Genomic DNA, 19,707 nt, shown 5'->3' with positions numbered 1-19,707 from the left:
CTAGCATTTAATAGAAATTGACCTTCAATTATATCATTACAGCGTGAGACCATTATAATAGTCTCAGATTACAGCACCCTCAATAGGCAGATTCTGTATAGAGAGCTATGACCACATTGCTAACAATAGAGGGCTCCCAACATAAAAAACAACTTTGACTGTATATGTCCAATCTGATCATTAAGGGGTTGGTCACCAACCTTTGCACAGTATTTTTTGTGGGCCTGAAAGCACATCAGATACACCAAATTGCATTCTGAAATATGAGAAATGTCCTTCTGATATCAAATAATTTTGATTTCTTTTTTTAAACGATAGTCAAATTTAGCACAAAAGTGTGATTTGAAGGATTCAATTTGCCTTCTCTCATTTATTTTCATGAAATATGAGCTGGTTATATTACATAAACACCCAAATTTTATTTTTTTGTTCTTTTAATTTTGAAAAGTAAGCCTGTCAATCTGGAATTTATTCAAAAAAGCGCTTTTAGCTCAATTTCGCATGAAAAATAACCAATATCGGAGATCTAAAATTGACCATTGCGTGACAACAGTTCAACAGATTTTGAAGATTCAGATGCCATTCTCATTTTTTTTTACAAGAACTTTCCGGAAAACTTATTTTCAACATTATTTAAGCATGTTTAAATTTGTGTGTGACCCGCCTACTTAAAGGAGAATGTTTGTGTTGTTAATTCTTGTTACAAGATTTATCATATACAGCTCAACTTACCGTACTTTGCCTAACCAGACAGTCCATGCCAAATTTGTTACTACACCTTTACATTTCATCGAATCTCTTTTTGATGTCTGTCATTTTGAACATCACACTTGAAAGATGTATGCTATGTAGAAACTTTATTTTGCAATTTCATAATTTGCATATTATTAGCATATTTGCAAGAAAAAACATGAAAATCAATAAATACCTATATTTTTCACAATTTCAATATTTTATTAGAAATTAAGCATGTAGGCCGTTTGTTATGACTTGATGAATGAAGCTGTTAAAACAGATTTTGATATTTTTGCTTATTTTTCCTTTTTTTTTTTTTTTTGTGTAAAAATCAACATTTTTTGATGACCTATATTTTCTTTGATTATTTATCAAATTTCTTAATTTAGGTATAATACAGTGCAGAAAAAGATGTCAAAAAAATCTGTTAAAACAGATTTCCAATAAATTGTTCCATTTTCCATTTTGGGTTAAATACTCAATTTTCATGGGCGGGATATTTGAAACATAAAATGAAAACATGTCCATTGCACTTTTTCCTCGAGATGTACTATAATATCAAGGTTACGGATATATTATAATCCTTCTTATCTTCACTGATCCATCAGATACCTATTGTTATGAATGATCAATGAAAAGGTTCAGAACTGGGCTACTAATGGTCCGTCAAGTATCTATAGTTATTTTCATGACTGTGTCAACTCAAAAATCATGCAAGGTCGAATGTAGGAAAAGTATGATCAGTTGAGCTGTAGCAATACTAAATTTCTTCACTTTTTTAAATGCATCAACAGATCTTTATGATAAATTTTTTGTATAGCAAGTCAAGGTAATTCATTGACCAATATCCCATCCCAAAATGGGAGGAAAGTCATTATGCAGGCCTACAATTGTTGTATATGTGACGTGTCTTTTGGGCAGGTTATCAATTTTGAGGTTTTTACATATCTTAAATATAGAGATATTTTGCTCCACAAGGCCGTTTTCCACAATGAAATCTGACATTTCAAAGCGAAGATATTGAATTTGTAAGTTTTTTATGGTATTATAAAATTGGAAATTGAGATATCAGCCTTTAAAAATATTATTGACAATCTTGAGAATAACATCACAAATTCGCAACAAAGCCAAATTGTGGAAAAATCACCCCTTGGCAGATTTTTGGCTATTTCTCCATTTACGATCCTGCCCAAAAGTGTCTCTTTTTGACATGACACGTCACATATAAGCATTTACCTACACATTCACTGTGTGTAACAAATCATGATGAGGTCACAAGATGTGACATGTGTTCAGGGAAAATAATGTGCCATAATGTGGTTCAATCCTGAGCCAATCAGGACCACGCTTTGTATTTACACAGTACATCCCCTATAATGGCAAGAAATTTGAAATATCCTACATCAAAATTCAATGATTATCCCTACCATAGACATACATGTAAACACAAGTTGTAGAAAAAGTTCCTGTAATAAAATATTGATGTGGTATGGAATATAAATGCAGCTGCATTCTTGACATTTCACTTTTTAGATTTTAGATGAAAACATACTTATAAACTACTTCATTACATTTATTCACGTTTAATATTGAGTACAAGACAAACAAATTGAGAATTTTAAAAATTTAAAAATTTAAAACACACACAATGGTGAATCTAATGTCTTACTCTATTCCATCGCATATAAGACAACAAGAATCAATGCATTCAAATAATTCCTGCATATGTGTCTTACTGTTTTTTTCCTCCACGGCACCCATTATTAACCAACAAATTGGAAAAAATCAAGAATAACCTTTTCAATAATTGTCATTCACTTTTCATCACTTTTTATAGCATATCTGCAATGAAATTATAAAGTTAAAAGCAAGTTGTTCCGGTATGTTGAGGTACCGTGCTAGCGTATGAATGACACGGGGAAATCACGACCGGTTTATATCCCTGAATGTGATTGGTTTAAATTCTTGTGACGTCACAATAACCAATCATCGACTTTGATATCAAAATAATTTCAATAAATATTTTTTGGCACAGACTGATCAAGAATATATTCAGCTTTAGATGACAACAATACTAACAAAATGCAGTATTACTCTAGCTTATGGCAAGAGTGAAAGGGGATACTAAAACGAACATTAACATCATAACATTTCCATCCATTTCAATGTTCTAAACTTATGTCAACTAAGTACAGCATTTTGATTGCTTACCTTTAGTGATGCCAGTTTAATGGACACATCAAATGGCATGACAGCTTGCAGTTGAACTTGGACATCTTGATGGCAGGTGCATGTGACAGGGATGGTCTGTGGGCCAACCTTCACTTCAACGTTGTATGATATCTTCACACTCAAGTTACGACTGCCAAGCTGTGTACAGCGCACATACATAGTTTTCTCAACCTGAAGATGACAAAGGGATTATAAACTTTTAACAGTTGCCAAAAATTCTATGTAATATTGGAATAATGCTAGACCATAAGCAGTTGCGACCACCAAGCCAAGTACAGCACATACTTGGTTTCTCAACCTGAAGATGACAAAGGGGCTATGAACTGAAATGGTTGGCAGAAATCTATGTAATATTATCAATTTCAATATCTTAATTTTGTTCATCAAGAGAGGATTTATTTACAGTATACACAGGCCTTCAACCCAAAAACACATTTATAATAAAAGGAAATAATTTATTAAAACTCACTCAAATATTTATCCCTTTTCTTTCAGGCAAGTAACAGAAAATTTTCCAGATTATTTAAAATATGCCAATTAAAAATTCTTGGGTGTTGGTGAAAATATTGTAGAACAGTCACTGTCGCTCAATAACAAAAAGCTTACATATGATATGAGTATAAAATGAAACTCATCTTCAACTAAACCAGAGTTGCAAACTCTGCTACATCTTTCTTCTTATCAATTACTTTGAAGTAATTCCTCATGATGATGTGGAGTCGTCTGTGGCCTGATAGACAACACACAGCAAGTTAAATACATTATAATGGATATGTAAATAAACACACTTACTGAAGTTGCAGCTTTTGTGGTACCCAGTGTAATTCCTTTAATTCTTGATGGTAGGCTGACTTGGTCAAATTTATTTGATTCTAAACTGACTTGAGCTGTGATTGAAAAACAATTAAATAATTACATGAATGTAAGATAAATGTGTATCTTCAAAAAATCAGCAACATTAACATTTATCTTGATCATAAAAACAATGATATATAAGATGCACATAGCAGTAGCGTAGACAGTGGAGGGCAGGGGGCAGTGAAAAATGAAAGAGAAAAGCGGGAAGGGAAAGGTATAGAAAATGGGAAAGGAGTCTGTTTTCCACCAAAATTCACCCCGATCATGGGCCAAAATAGAGTAGAATGCAAAATCTTTGCACACACATTGTCCCAATCAAGCCTTTTTCATTCCAATCATTGTCAGAAATAGTGTAAAATAAAAAACTTTTGCATGTTCCAATAAAGCCGTTTTTGACTTTACATTGCTTGTTTTTAACTTGTACTTTACATGAACAATTGCTCTACAAAAAACAGTATATGCATCCCACCGATAATATAGAGGGTCAATTTGATGCAACCTCAAAATTTGTTTGTCTTTTTCATCAACATTTTTATTTGCCCCCCACCCCCAAGAAAGCTGGCTACGCCCCTGGCACAGACAGCATGAAAAACACAGAGAGAGGGAGGGAGAGACAGACAGACAGACAGACAGAAGCAGACACATACAAAGAAGAGCAAAGGAGAGGTTTAGACACAGAGAGAGGAAAGAGAGGGGACAGCTATATAAAATTACATACATTTTTACTATGGCAATGTAAAAAAAATTAGTTTGATTGGTTTTTAAACTACCGTAAAACCCCGTCTACAAGCATATATAGTGTTGTAGATGAAAGCTAAGTTCACACGAAACTAGCGTAAATATGTCAATACAAAAGATTGGTCTTACAATAATACTTGTTCGTATATGCTCGGATGTGTCATTTATTTGCTCAAACTCCATAATGGCACCTGGATTAATTTAGCTTTCATCAGAAGCATTCTATATGCTTATAGACGAGGTTTTACGGTATTACAATACTCCTTATTTATTATCTTCTGGTATCACACATACAAGTGTTTTGTAGAACTTCAACATATTGTACTCACTTGTTAAATCCAAATTAGGATCAGAGCCTTCCTGTAGTCCTAAACTCAGACTGTAATTAAAAAATAATGATAAATAAAATGTGAAGGTGTAGAGAGAATCTGTATTAAAAATCATCCTTCCATATTACGTGGAAGACATGTGTCACATGTCTATACCTGTCACTTGACAGCTATCCAAACTCCTGCCATCTCACATGTTGACAAATATGCAGTGATGCAGTTGCATTGAAAGCCCTATGTTATTTATTTGTGTGCAATAGACATAAAACCTTACCAACATTTAAAATATACTCTTCATTTGTGACGTAGTATATCAAAGAGGCACTTTTGGGAAGGTTATCAATTTTGAGTGTTTTACATATCTTAAGGCCAGAGTAATGGAAGACACATTCGCCCATGCCCGAATTTGAGATTTCTTGATTTTTATCAACACTAACATGTATTCTTTCAGTTGAAACTGATAAAATACAACTCGCTAATATTTACTCGTATTTTTGCTTGATTTATTTCAATCTTTTAACTCTAAAAAGTCACATGGCTCAAGACAGCTTAGTAAATTGGCGGGAAATTATGAGTCAGAAATGCGCGAATGCGAAATATTGTGATTACGCATGTGATTCGCGTCGTGTGATGCGGCGCATCTCTGCGCGTATGTCCAACGCAGTCAAGGCGCATTCGGTATGTTGTTAACGCCAGCAAATGTGGTGTAAACAAAACAAAAATTTGCAGTCAAAATGCCTCTTAGATTTTTTAATTATTTTGAAATTTGTTTTTTTCAAATATTTTTTTAAAGAGACGAATTTAAAAAAAATAAAAAAACCTTCCCTAAGTTCATGTGTCTTCTTCATGAAAAGCTAACTGAATTATTTTTACTCTGAACAGATTTTTTTCTAAGTTGTCACAAAAAAATTGTCAAAAACTCAAGATTTTTGAACAAATCTGACGTCACCATGGGATTCCTTGACTCATTTCCTTTCCAAAAATGTATAGTTTTATATACTTTGGACATACAATTCAGAAATAATGATTCTCTCCCATTACTCTGGCCTTAAATATAGAGATTTCCCCAATGAAATTGGACATTCCTAAGCGAAGATATTGAGTTAGTAAGTTATGGTATTATAAAATTGGAAATTGAGATATCAGCTTTTAAAAATATTATTGACAATGTCTGAAAAAATACAAGATGCCAGTTATATTCCAGTCTGATAATATCAGAAAATATTTTAAACATTATTAATATCACAAATTTGCAACAAACGCTAATTGTGAAAAAATCACCCCCATTTTTTGCTATTTCTCCATTTACAATCCTGCCCAAAAGTGTCTCCTTTCGATATACCACGTCACATTTAAAAGATACATCAAGATATGGTTCATAATGAAGTGACAAGTAAATTGTGTAATGCCAAGAAAAGGTAGGTGACCAAATTGGCAGCTTTATCCCCCCCACTTAAACCCATCAAGATTTTTATATGGTACAATGTATGAACAAAAAACTTGAAATACGATTGTCTTGTCATATGCCTCCATCTGAGGTAGAAAATGCCAGGTCACCCGTCTTTAAATGGCACTGCACTAATATTATAGATAAAATCAATAAACATTTTAATGACATGTGTGACATAATTTGTATCATAATAACATAAAATGGATATTCTCAAGGCAATAGCTTTAATACTGACCTTGGTTGTATGATGGCGCCCTCCTCGTTGTTAGTAATAGTGATTTTGATTGGATAGATTTCATTGACCAAACACGGTGCCTGGTGATCTAAATCAATGTTTACTTTGGCAGGGCGTGACTGGATGCTGAATGAACATAAACAACAACAAGTTGATAGCAATAGCATTACAAACAAGAACATTTCAGACATTTTTATCACTTTTCATAATAATTGAGAAAATAATTCAGAACAGAGTGCAATGTGGTAAATATCGGGATATCACAGGTGACCCACTGAGAGAATGAACTGTGGCCCGTTGCAAATTCCCAAGATTTGATTTGCCATCTACAACATTGGCAGTATATTTTGTTTGTTATATGCACATGTTGGCAAGATACATACTGTTTGAGCGGCGATTATGCTGGTTTCATACTTACCCTGCCGCTTGCCGCTCACACACGCGCATTGCAGACAAACGGACACAATAAAGGCTTGTCATTGGTTGAAACGCCCTGCTGCTTGCCGCAGCGGCAAGCGGCAGGAAAGTATGCTGGAGGCTGTAGTTTATCGCACCTCAACACTCCCCGCAACGCTCTCTGTTCTAAGTTTTTGACATTGCTTAATCTTGAGTGATTGGACCACCTGTCATAAACACTTGTTGACATGTGGCCCCTGTCCATGTTCATCACATACAAAGATACAGGTCATGTCATACAATACCATGTGTCTTGATCAGTGCTCATGTTTTATGATGTATTTCAATTAGCCACTCAGAACCAGTGTAACAGTAACAAAGAAATGTTGAACTCCTTAGAGAAACAGTGTATAAAGCATGCATGTACTTCAAAAATGTGCACATTTGTTTTAAAATTCTCCAGAAGGAGAGGGGGACTCTTATTTTAACCACCTCTTTTCATTCATACCTGCTTATTTTTCAGTAGGCAAAAGGTAATCTGCTTTTATGGATTATCTGACATGGGCCAGCCAGCAAGAAGTACTCTTATTTTATGAATAACTCCCAACTCTCGACAGCGAACCTGTTGCAACCCTTAAAATTAATATTTTTAGCACTCTTACACATTGATGCTATTATATACTTCATGCTTGTGTCTTGCTTGTGTTGACAGCCAATTAACTCCGCCTACATTAACATGTGTGTCAGGTGTTTCCAATTTGCATCAACAAGCCGGTACAACTGATTTCCACAAGAAGTAATAGCTTTTATACCATGACAAAATGGTACAATCGAGTTGAAATGTTAGATGACTTCAAGGCAGTTAGTATCTACCTAACATAATCTGACACTTCCCAATTTCAAACCCTAACACTAAATCTAACCCCTCTAAAACTGATGTGCATGAACAAGTCCAAGCAGACAAACCACAGCTTTTGTCCATTTTATCTCAAAATAATGACTACATCAATTGCAACCTTTTGTCCTGGTTGGACAGTATACACTTACCTAGTCATGGCACCAATCTTGATAGTCTCCCACACAATCTCCCCTTCCAATGGCGGTCCTCTCCTTTGTGTTGATGGCTCCAGGACATTTGTATGAGAGGCTGCATCACTTCCACCACCTTGCCACCAGAGCATTGCACAACGTGTAGCTTCATCTCCCAGGTACAACGCAACAGATGTGATCTGACCATGGATAAAATCAAAGTGAATAATTTAAAAAAGTTCAAATGAGCTATTACAGTTGAAATCCATACACCCTAAGGAAGACATGGCCTTAATCTCTCACACAGGGGGTGTAGATTTCAAATGGAGCCACCCATTCAGGTAACCCCATTTGAAATTCATATGTGTGGAAGATTAGGGTCATGTCTTCCATACTGGGTGTATAGATTTTAACTGGAATAGCCCTAAGTGCCTTCCACCTACAATCCTCATCTTATTGGGACACCTATGGGAAAAATGATACTGTGTTATGGCCTACTTCCATTATTTTTAACATGCTAAATGATGCTTTTTCGGTGTCAAACCTAAACCCCTCCCTAACTTCCCCACCAATTAATGTTGGGTACTGCTAGGCACACATGAGCAACATTATAAGATTCAATTGTTCTGGGGAATGGGTGGGGGGATTTACATTACCTGATTGAAAGTGTCCCAACACTTTTGACAAGCATTGTAGTCTCAAAACGAGAGAATCAGGTCACTTCCTCGAGAACCACTACCCCTAATGTCATAGGAAAACCACTATCCCTAATGACGTAGATTTTCTGTGTGCTTAGATTGTGAATATGCAAACACCAAGATGAAATGGGACAGTCAGGGGTTAACAGGGTTAACACACTACTCTATCTGAATACATTCATTCATTCATTCATCTTGACTGTGAGCTTCATGTATAATATAGTAGTTGACTTGATTAACTCAAGAACTTCAAAGTAAAACTATGATGAATTACTACTACCGTATTCATGCCATTAAGCGCCCATGTACAAATGCCAAAAAACAAGGCAATTTTTTGGCGAAAAACACCATGCATTTTGTATAGGTAAGTACTTACCTCTATCTTACTCGAAACATCCTCTGGCAACACCACAAACTGGAATGTATGAAGTTTAATTTGACCCGGCATGAGATACAAGTCGCCTTCTGTGTCACCCTCTGCTATAGTAGCGCCATCAGGGCTAACCAATGGCTGTCCACCAGTAATGACACAGTGAGTGTTGTATGCTTGGTTGCTAAGATGGATGGCAAGCTTGGAAAAACGGATTGGAAACTGGCATGATGACCTGGAGAGGGATGAAAACATGGAAATAGAATTTGAATTTCCTATACCACCCTCTATAACATTGGAGGCAAATTAGGGGTATTTGAGATCTTAGCACACGAAAGCAATTCTGTACTAAATCTAATGATAAATATGTTTTTATGATGCTCCTTCTATGCAATCAGTGTGTCGCGCAATGACAACATTTCAAATTATGCTGTATCTACAAGTATTGTTCAATAGCAGCGATCAGTTAAGTTCTGAGTGTATTCTCAGCAAGATATACTTAAATCGCCTCAAAAGACTTCAAAATATTGCTGCATGTAAAATGCAGACTAAAAGTCATGATCACATCTCTCCAATATTGATGGAGCTTCAGTTGCTCTCTTATCAAGTATAGAATTATATCAAACATATGTCTTTTTGTCTATTGTTCTACTTCTGGAACTGCACCTTCGCACCTTACTGAACTGAACTTCTTGTGCCTTACCAACAATCTCACAAGTTACTCTCAAATAATAAATCGCTGATGTATGCTCATTTGCTTCAGCAGGACCTTATCTGTGGAACAGTTTACCACATAACATTAAATCTCATTAAAAACAAACTAAAACTAATGTAATGAAAAACTGGACTTAATTTGTAGTCTGATTTTGCTTGATCGCATTATTTATGTCTAATATTGCATAATTGATTCCTTTAGAGTTTAATTTTCAATACTTCGGTATGTGCTCATAAAGCTAAACAGTACAAATGTCGTACCTGATATACACTTCAACTGTGACCAGTGAATCTGCTGTGAACATAGACTGGCTAAATCTTGCTTTGCACTCTACAAAAGGGACAAGATTTCTCATCTCAACACGGAATGTCTTGCTAGCTTCCTGCTCACTCATCTTGGCTTTCCATAGCTGTTTAGCTGAGTCAATGACATCTGGAGAACAACCTGGCTCTGGTTCTGGAGAGTTATTCTGAAAACAGAAGAATATTATCATATTATACCACTGAGATTTCACACCTAAAGTTTTTTGGCTTATGATTGGCCAATATTATTTGGTTTTTGTTACTGCACACGTCAATGAAGTCCCAACATACGCTCACGTAAATTCACATAAGCCTGCACCAATCATGCATTACGCAATGCGCAACTAGCATAAGTGCTGTTCCCAACTGCGTCCATGCCATTCTATATCGATACACTGATGTTAAGAGTCTTATTTTTTCACCTATTGTAAAGTGAACAAACTTTAGATTTGTCCTTTTTGTGATAACCAAAGTCAATCTAGCTACTCTCCTGTCTATGCCATTAGCTATTCCCGATTCCAGTAAAAAGATTATGATATTTCAATTCATAGAAGCTTTATTTAAGCTCAATTCCCGAAGGGTGGGGATTGGGGATGGTGTATGTGATGCCCCAAATTCAATATTTTATATATAACACTTACCGACATGACTCTGATAAGATTCATTTGTACTCGTGTTTTCTCATCGGGTGAACTTTGTGAATCTGAGGTTAAATTGATTAAGGTAAAGAATGCTCATGGTGTATTTGTTGTTAGAATCAAAATTCATAATACAAGTTTGTCCCATGTATACCAGTTAGAAATATTATGATGCCTTAATATCCTTTATCTTCAAGAATCCAAATATCCCTAAGGTCCCCAGTCATTAATGCATCCTCTCACAATCAGACCGAGGTAAGAGGATTGGAAGAATAAATGAATAGAAGATGAGATTGACACACAGACAGATAGCAATGGAGGGACAGAGGGAAGATAGACAGCAAGAAGTGAGGACAAAAAAGCTGTTATAAGTTTTCACTTTTCTGAGAGTGAACCAGACAGAGATTACAACAGAAAGGCAAAGACATTGCCTCATTTCAAATATTTAGTTTTAGTTTTGGTTTTGGTTTTGGTCACGCGGTTTCCTATTGTCCTGCCTAACCACTTGAATCACAAGATATCGAACTCAATGTTTCTACCTTTTGTTTAAAACCGAACATTTGTGTCAGTCAGTTTTGGTTTTGGTTTCAGTTTCTTATAAGTGGTGTGAATCGTACAATTATTTGATTTGAAGTTACCTACTCTATGTATACAAAAGAAATGTTTAAATTTCGCAGTGCAATATTCACAAGGAGAGAAATCGAGCATGGTAATCTACATTGAAAGACGTGGTTTACAAAACCGAATAAGCCTAGGCTAATTCACCTGTGAAAAAATATAGACCATCGAAATATTTGCATTCGACATTACAAAAGGGGCCACTATTAAATTGTATAGGTGCTATAAACAAAATCGATTCATGTCCTTGATCCCATGTACCAGAATCGATGATTTTTGGTTTATGACCTCTAATAACTTAATGACTTTTACTGAAGCAATTTTTACTGCAAAAAGTAGAAGATAGAGGGGAGAAGAGATTGTGGTGTGTGTGTGTGTGGGGGGGGTGGTTGGAGGGCAAGGGGGCCCGGGATATGGGCCGGGAGAGAGAGAAACAGATGAGAGAGAGCATTGGAAGTGAAAGAGAAGGGGGAGAAGACCTCGAGATGAATATATCGAATGTAGGGGAGGAGGAGGGGAAAGGGGTAATTTAGGGAAGAGGTGGTTATATAGGAGGGGAGCCCCTCTTAAAGAGGTATGGGTTGTGCTTCCGGAGATAATAAACTAATTAATAATCAAATCATCTCCATGCATCGTTTATGTTTCATACAAACAAACAAATCCCCCACCCCGCTCCATACGCGCATGTATATGATTTCAAGGCCTAGAACTCGTGAGTGTAAATATATGCCACCTACCTTCGACAGAGAGCATCAACTGTCGTCCATGGGATAGATTTCGATATCAATCATGATAATAATTATGTTAGCACAATAGGCTATTGTATACTTCTGGTTATATACCCTATACTGTGTTCTCCCAGCATAATAGTGTTATGATTGCAGACCAGATCAGCTCTACTTTTTAATCCCTTGATTTTTGGTTTCTGAACAAAAGAGAAACCAAAACTAAATATTTGAAATGAGGGACTGAGAGAAAGACAGACATACAAACAGCAGATTGACAGGAAGAAAGAGGGGAGAGAAAATGAAAGTAAGAGATAAAGGGATATAGCAGATGTAAGGACAGATAGGGAATGTAAACGAGCTTGTTGATGCATAAAGTGCTGCAATATAAGGATACATCTTCCTAACAGTTCCAGGCATATACTGACATACTCCTCCACACTTGCTACTAAGTAGGCACACCTGTAATACAAATAAGTAACAAATGGAAACACAATTAATCAAATACAAGTTATAACTATATATTATCTAAATATAAATTGAGTACACATGTCACTATCTTGAACAGATAGACCAGTTATATCAGATCAAAAATATGTATTTATCATCTGACCAAACCATCAAATAAAATAAGGGAGATTTCCTCCTCCAGGTTTGCAAGTCCCTTGTGCATGGGAAATCACAGACTGTCTCAAAATGCACCCAGCAAATTGCAATTTTGAAGTATGTGGTCTGTGTGTAATTGGTGGTGTCAATAATGTGAATTAAGCTTTACAATCCAGCTGCATCACCCACGTTATATGAGACGATAGTCACATGGCAAAGTTTAAACAATACATTTATTCTGTAATTGTCTAGGTAACTTACCTGAGTGATGTGACTAGTATAGATGTGAGAAGCGGCCACCAGCGTTCCAACCGATAATCCCATGTAACTCTACCCAACAATCTGAAATTATAAACAAATTATTAAAAGTAGGTCCATGAAAGAAATAATGGTACATGTATTAGTTTTTATGCCACATGAATTTTCCAAGTTGTCATAATTCACCACCTACATGTACACCTATAAAGATGTCCATCCGTGGTGGCTATTTTACAAGCTATTCAAAATCTGTATGAATTGCAATATTGTGACTCAGGGATCAACTAGTGGTTTTCACCCCAAACACAATCTTAACCCTAAGCTTTCAATCCTATCCCTAACTCTAGCCCAAACACAATCTTAACCCTTTAAGCTTTCAATCCTATCCCTAACTCTAGCCTTAAACATAACCCTTATAATTCCTTAAGTTGATGGCAGTTATTCCAAACTTGCCTCATAGAATATTTCTGTCTGTTCTTACTACTGACAGTGTTATCTTGCATTCCAATCTCATCCAGCCTTATTCCTGCCAACTTGGTTCAATGACCTGCATTCATCAGTGAAAGCTTGACAATTGACTTTATATGCTGTACTCTGAGTTTGTGACTAATTATACACATTTCTACACATGCCCGCACACAAATGGTGTGTACTTTAGATGCTGGGCCTGTAATATTCTAAAAGCACTACCCTGACAGGCACGTGGCATTTTGACCCTCATAGAATACTCACGTGAGAGCTTTGCTGTAATCTTTTGCATGATAATACTCTTCACCCATCTGTACCACTGAAAAAGAAAAAAATTCATAACATCATAATTTCAAAGACAGGTGACATCTCTTACATACTAGAGCAATATACAATATGAATTGCAGGTGTAATAGTGTGTAACTGGTTATGGTGGTATAGTTTACAAGACACAACATCTTCTGAAATCCAAAGATTTTCATTCAAAAATGCTGCTCCTAGTCCAATTGTGTAAGAAGGCATTGAGTGGCATCAGTGTTTCTGACTGTCATAAGAGCATGGATGTTATTTAAGAAATAAAGGTAATGTAGTATCCTTTACACTTGAATGTGTCTAGGGAGTAGAACTGTATACACTGTAGTGATTATTTAAACGTATTTACTGACTAGGACACATAATTTGGGTGTAAAGGATACTTCAACACCCTTACAAAGGATACAAAGCTAACCTCTTTGCAATCTACTGATAATTCACAGCAACACTTTAAGTTTGTTCGGCTTATATAAGGCGAAAAGTATTTGTTTTTTGTTACTACGCGCATCAATTAAGTCCCAATTCATGCTCGCGTAACATGTGTGTGTCAGTCACATATTACGCAACGCACAACTAGCATAAGCACTGTGCCCAACTGTGTGCACGCCATTCTATATCAACCGTGTTGTGAGTCTTATTTTTTCTACCTTATATAGGCCGAACAAACTTTATGCACCCCTCTCTTGAAAACCATTTATAGGATAGTTTACCTACAGTACAATAAATTGGGTCCCATATTCTACTTTGTTGTTCACAAAGAAAACCTTAAAACCACTATCACTTACTCAGGTGTCGTTTCATCCGAGCTGACTTGTACTTCTTAAACTGAGCCACAGCACTACTTAATAGCGGTATTATAATCCACTGTAAAAAAGAGAGAATGATTATGACTAGTAAAAATTCACAAGCAATCCGCTGTAGTTCCATGGGACACAGAAATCTTGAGTGTGATAGTTCGATTCCCAACGGTTTTGATTTGTTTTCTCTTTTAATTTATTATATGCCAGTCTCCTTTCCATCCAATTCTTCTTCTTTTGTGTAGGCATCCTTTATTTGAGATCCTCACATACATTATTCCTGTCTCCCATTGTCAGGTCACCTTGTTAATTCAATCAAATGTTTATTATTAGGTATGTCACAGTGGCTGCACAATAATTCTGCTACACTGTGCATGCAAGCATAACAGTGAATTGAAAAGCGCGCGGTTCTAAGTTGGCCAATTTTAGAAAACATCCATGTCGATAAATGAATTTCCTCAGTATGCTTCATTTATCCAAATTGTTTGAATTTTTAATATATGGTGTGTGAAGCCTTTCCGAGGCTACCATCGCGTCCCTCAAAATTAAAAATTGTTTTGTTTAAGAGCTACTGTCTGTTTTTATGGATTTTTGAAGATCGCTCATAAATCAGTAAATATAGGCCTATTGAAATAAAGGGAGCTACCACCATTTAGCTGAAATACTAATCTTTCTTAGCATGTAAATTATTTCCGTCGAAAACGAATAAAACACTTCGAGAAAACTAGTTGAAACAAAACATTATATCAAAGATATTTTTAGGGAGTAATTTTCCAAACCTCAATAGCTCTAAGCCATTGTGTGTGTCCAAGGCCATAGTATTTTTGTATACGCGGTACAGTGGGGATGGCTTTTCCGTTTACTATTTGTCATCCCATGTTAATCCAGATAACAAAATGTTCATTTAAAGTCTCATTGCAAATGAATTGTGATTTTTACTTTTCGGATTTGGCTTTGAGCAATGGTGACACATACCATGTTTACAGAAAAAAATGAAAATTCTATTCCAGACATCGTCAAAATGGCAAACTTTGCATTTTTTGTATTATATTAAAATAATTAACTGCAGTTTCTTTATTCAACATCATAACAGGTTCATACTTGACATATTTATGGTGAATGAATAGACTTCCATTAAATATTGAAAAAACACAAAATTACTCATGCCTAATTTACATAAAAATATCATGAATACATAATTACCTGTAATTAGCTAATTTGCATAATAAATTACTTTTTGTGTATTTTTTGTTATCAATTGAAATAACTCTGTATACATATGTGTGCAAAAAAACCGCACCCTGATATCATGTACGGTTTTCTATTGGCATCAATTTTGCATATTAATTAGCTGAACTTAGTCATTTTTTCACCTTTAATTTGTCTGCAGATTGGCTGAATTTGCTAAAATAGTATATTTGGTTAATTTATTACAATTATTCAATGATAGATTTTTAAATTTTGTTTTCTTTGACGAAGTTAGGAAAGATAGGCATTTAACCTGTGGTACTTAAATTAACACTGCTTTTTCAAGCAAGCGTCCAAATAAACCTTCAAAATCTCGAAATGTGCCAATTTTGTCATTATAGCCATTTGTGGCAGGTTTTAATTCCATTTACGAGCATCTTAAAATTGACACTACATCACAATGCATTGACCGATTTCAATTCCGTTTTTTGATTTTTGATGCTTTAATAAAGCTCATTCATGTAAAAACATTAAATAACGTTTTTCTGCTGCGCTTATTTTTAAGGTGATATACCTATTATTATTAGAGTAGATTTGAGATTAAAACACCCTTCTTTCACAACTCTTCTTGATGATATCCTTGAGAATAGGGCACTATTGTAAAGTTATGGATTTTGATTGTAACAAATACTTAAGTTCAAACAATTTGATCAAATTTGAAGCTTACCTGAAACTGTTTATCCAACACATTTTTGTTGTTGTTAAGAGCATTGAATGCATATTTAATAACAGTTGGATTTAAAAACTGAATTTTGGTTTTTGTATGGTGCTATGTACTTCAGCAAGACTTTCTGCACCCTAAGATTAGGATGAGGTTAAATGTTAGGGTAAAGTGTTAGGGTTAGGAGTATGATTAGGGTTCAGAGAATGGTTAAGAAATGTTAATACTTAAATGCATTTGCAGTGCATATGCAAAATTTGCCACTGCAGTTTGTTTCCGCATGTTAAAATTTGTACATGATTCATTTCAATGTGTTGCAGTATTGTATCAGCACAGTGCAGTGATGCGTTTTACTGCATAGCAACAAACGGCGCATTTATCTTTAACTATTTCTAGACTGATGATGTTAATTTCTTTGGTAGCGTTGTGCTTCAAAAACTGGCAGTTTCTATGCATAGTGGGCACTGCAATAGAAGCAAAGTTGAAATAAAATTTTGCTGGTGTTGCAGCTGTTACATTGAGGTTCAGTGCATTAATTTGACAATATTTTTAATGCAACCTGCTGTAACTTACTTGCAGTAATTTTCAGTAATTACAGCGGAATTGACAGAATTTTACAGTTGATTTACCACAACGTAATGTAATTAGAGTGAAGTATGAACCAGCCCTGAAGGGATTAGGATTAGGATTGTGGTTGGAGTGGTGTCCATTATTCTAAATCTGCTCCAGTGGTACTTCTTTTTGGAATGGGAATGAAAAAGGAAATTTTCTCACCGAATGATCCACTTGGGATTCAAGAAACTGCAATGCGAGTATGCCTTCTTTCTCCATCTGTGGGTCAGGTGGGTCAATGCTCTGATGACCTTGTCGCCATGGACGCTGTCCGTAGAACTCCAGATCATCCTTTTCTTCAAGAGGATCAGATGCAGGCATAGAGGTAGCAGCCTTAGGAAAAAATACAGTATGAATTTCAAGAATATTAAATGTTATCAAATATTTTGCAATTATGCATTATAAGAACAAATGCACACAAATATATAAATGCCTACATGCAAACTCACCCCCACATTCCACATTTGTGTACATGTAAAATTCTAAGCTAAAAACATGGTCTGATCTGCAAAACCATGGCCTTCCCAGCATACACCTAGGAAATAGCAAGTGGGCACATCCTATACCTATGGTGGACAAACTTTGAAATGAATATTTAGTTTACTACTTGTGTGAGTGCTGTTGCAAGAAAGACATTGGGAACAAGTGCACATTAGACGATACTAATGTACACAAGTTATACACACCCCTCCATAATTCCAATGCAAATTGCAGAAAATGTATAGGACTAGGCAAGTGTGGACAGCATTTATTGGTTGTATGCTGTTTTTCCCACCTTTTTTGAGTGTATATTTTTTTCAATGCAAATGAAATACAATACTCTGCACCATCAATGGACCTGTCTGATACCTCCCAATGGGCAATGAAAGATGCAAAAGTATTTTAACACTAATTTTCTAATTGCATTTTATGGTGTTTCTAGTTTATTGCACATGAAACCATAATATTGACTGTCCACTGTTGGACATTTGTCCTTGGTTGCAGATGTGAGAACATGCATTGGTCCTCTTTTGATAGTGGTAACCCATGCACGCTTACCCCTACACATTTTGTAGATTTCACTTTTCGAGTGTCAGATGCTTTTATCTTTTATGTATATAAACAGTGAACAGAGGCATACTGACTGGAGGGGGGAGTTGTCACTCGGCTTGCAATACCAGGCAAAAGTTAACCAAAGGTTGTAATGTGTACCTTTCGTTAGACCTATTTTAGGCCACAATTATTCTAAATTTTGCATGTTTTAACATGAAAATTGCACATTTTGGAATTCCCCCTGGATCAGTGGTCCTGGTTACGCCTCTGACAGTGAACACTCATATCAAATGCCTATAACTTACATGGCAAAGTCCCCTACATAGTTGCTTCCTAGCTATAGCATGGTTAGCTGCTTGTTGATAATAGAAACCAGGATGCTGGGTTTGTATAGCTGTTAATCCAAGCTTTATGGCATCATCAAAAAGATCACCAAATATGCTGAACCTGAGAAGTGATACCATAGACTTATTATTAGTACATGAGGCAATATTTTTAGTACAAAAGGTTACAAACAACTGCAAAATATACAACTTGTCAATATTTCAGCATTTTGTGTGGTCTGGGCTTTCTTAAACTACATACACCTTTAATCAGCCATTAAACAAGCTTTCATAACTCATTGAGTTATAAATGGTTAAGTATGTCCCTTTTTGGCACATTAAATTTACCACTTTGAAGCAAATCACCATAATCACATAAAGTATGCACATAATAGTCAATTTTTCTATTTTGATGTTGTGATGCTCTTTTAAATTGTAACTTCGTCCTAACTCCAACTAAGGCATAAACTATTTTGCAATGATTCAATATTAAACAGGTGGAGTATAACTTACTGTTTGGACATCCAAGCTGAGTGTTCAAAGGCAAGTTCTGCACAGCCAATCTTACTCTTGAATAGATCCACATGTTTACGGAATTGACTGATGGCATCAAGAGGAGTGTTGTGGTAGAAACACAGGCGACAAATCTGTTTGGAATAATGGTAAGCAAATATATATATCATTATTATAGAGCTACGGCAGAAGGTTGATGGCTTAGACTCTTTAATATTGCACTCTAATGCTTGTATCATACTGGCAGTCTTATTGAGAAACGCAAAAATCACAGAGAAACTTAGGATTAAGTTGCTTTGAGATCAACTGGCAGCGATTTGACACCGGGTATACTAATGACTGCTAAGGCTATATTAAAAAAATCCTTTGTCTCAAAGCTCCCACGCACGTTAGGCTATATTAAAAAAATCCTTTGTCTCAAAGCTCCCACGCACGTTAGTAAAATCATGTGTATTTTTTTTATTTCCCTTAAAAAAAAATTTTTTCAACAAAACATGAAAAATAAAGCTCAAAGTTGTTTTTTATTTCAACACGTTCAAGACTGCAGCCCTAAAGTTATGGGCTGTATTGTGTACATTTCTGTACTTCTTTAAACAGTCATACAGCACACTATATATATGCATATCACAGTATCATATTGCATAATGGTCACCTTGACAAGCATTTCAAAATTCTTAATTAAAAAAAATCATAAATAAATAAATTTAAAAACAAATCAGATTCCGCATTAGGTTTTCAGAAGCTGAAGAGCTTTGAGACAAAGGTTTTTTTAATATAGCCTAATTGGTGTATTTTCTTTAGTCGCTTTT

The 19,707-nt window shown here is 35.5% G+C and overlaps 1 protein-coding gene across 1 annotated transcript in view; it reads right to left on the bottom strand.

Annotated features, from left to right (window-relative positions):
• LOC140155972 (trafficking protein particle complex subunit 11-like) overlaps positions 1-19,707 on the bottom strand; it is a 43,245-nt gene that overhangs the window by 12,540 nt on the left and 10,998 nt on the right. The window contains exons 8-22 of the mRNA XM_072179013.1: positions 18,899-19,032; positions 18,368-18,509; positions 17,193-17,363; positions 14,498-14,576; positions 13,665-13,719; positions 12,936-13,016; positions 12,466-12,530; positions 10,729-10,790; positions 10,046-10,254; positions 9,077-9,305; positions 8,021-8,202; positions 6,578-6,703; positions 4,893-4,942; positions 3,760-3,854; positions 2,947-3,138 (exon numbers count right to left, since the gene is read on the bottom strand). Coding sequence (XP_072035114.1) covers positions 2,947-3,138; positions 3,760-3,854; positions 4,893-4,942; positions 6,578-6,703; positions 8,021-8,202; positions 9,077-9,305; positions 10,046-10,254; positions 10,729-10,790; positions 12,466-12,530; positions 12,936-13,016; positions 13,665-13,719; positions 14,498-14,576; positions 17,193-17,363; positions 18,368-18,509; positions 18,899-19,032 — 1,872 coding nt within the window. The remainder of the gene's footprint in view (positions 1-2,946; positions 3,139-3,759; positions 3,855-4,892; positions 4,943-6,577; positions 6,704-8,020; positions 8,203-9,076; positions 9,306-10,045; positions 10,255-10,728; positions 10,791-12,465; positions 12,531-12,935; positions 13,017-13,664; positions 13,720-14,497; positions 14,577-17,192; positions 17,364-18,367; positions 18,510-18,898; positions 19,033-19,707) is intronic.

Source organism: Amphiura filiformis, chromosome 6 (assembly GCF_039555335.1).
Source record: "Amphiura filiformis chromosome 6, Afil_fr2py, whole genome shotgun sequence".
Taxonomy (NCBI): domain Eukaryota; kingdom Metazoa; phylum Echinodermata; class Ophiuroidea; order Amphilepidida; family Amphiuridae; genus Amphiura; species Amphiura filiformis.
This window is presented reverse-complemented; position numbering and strand designations above follow the sequence as displayed.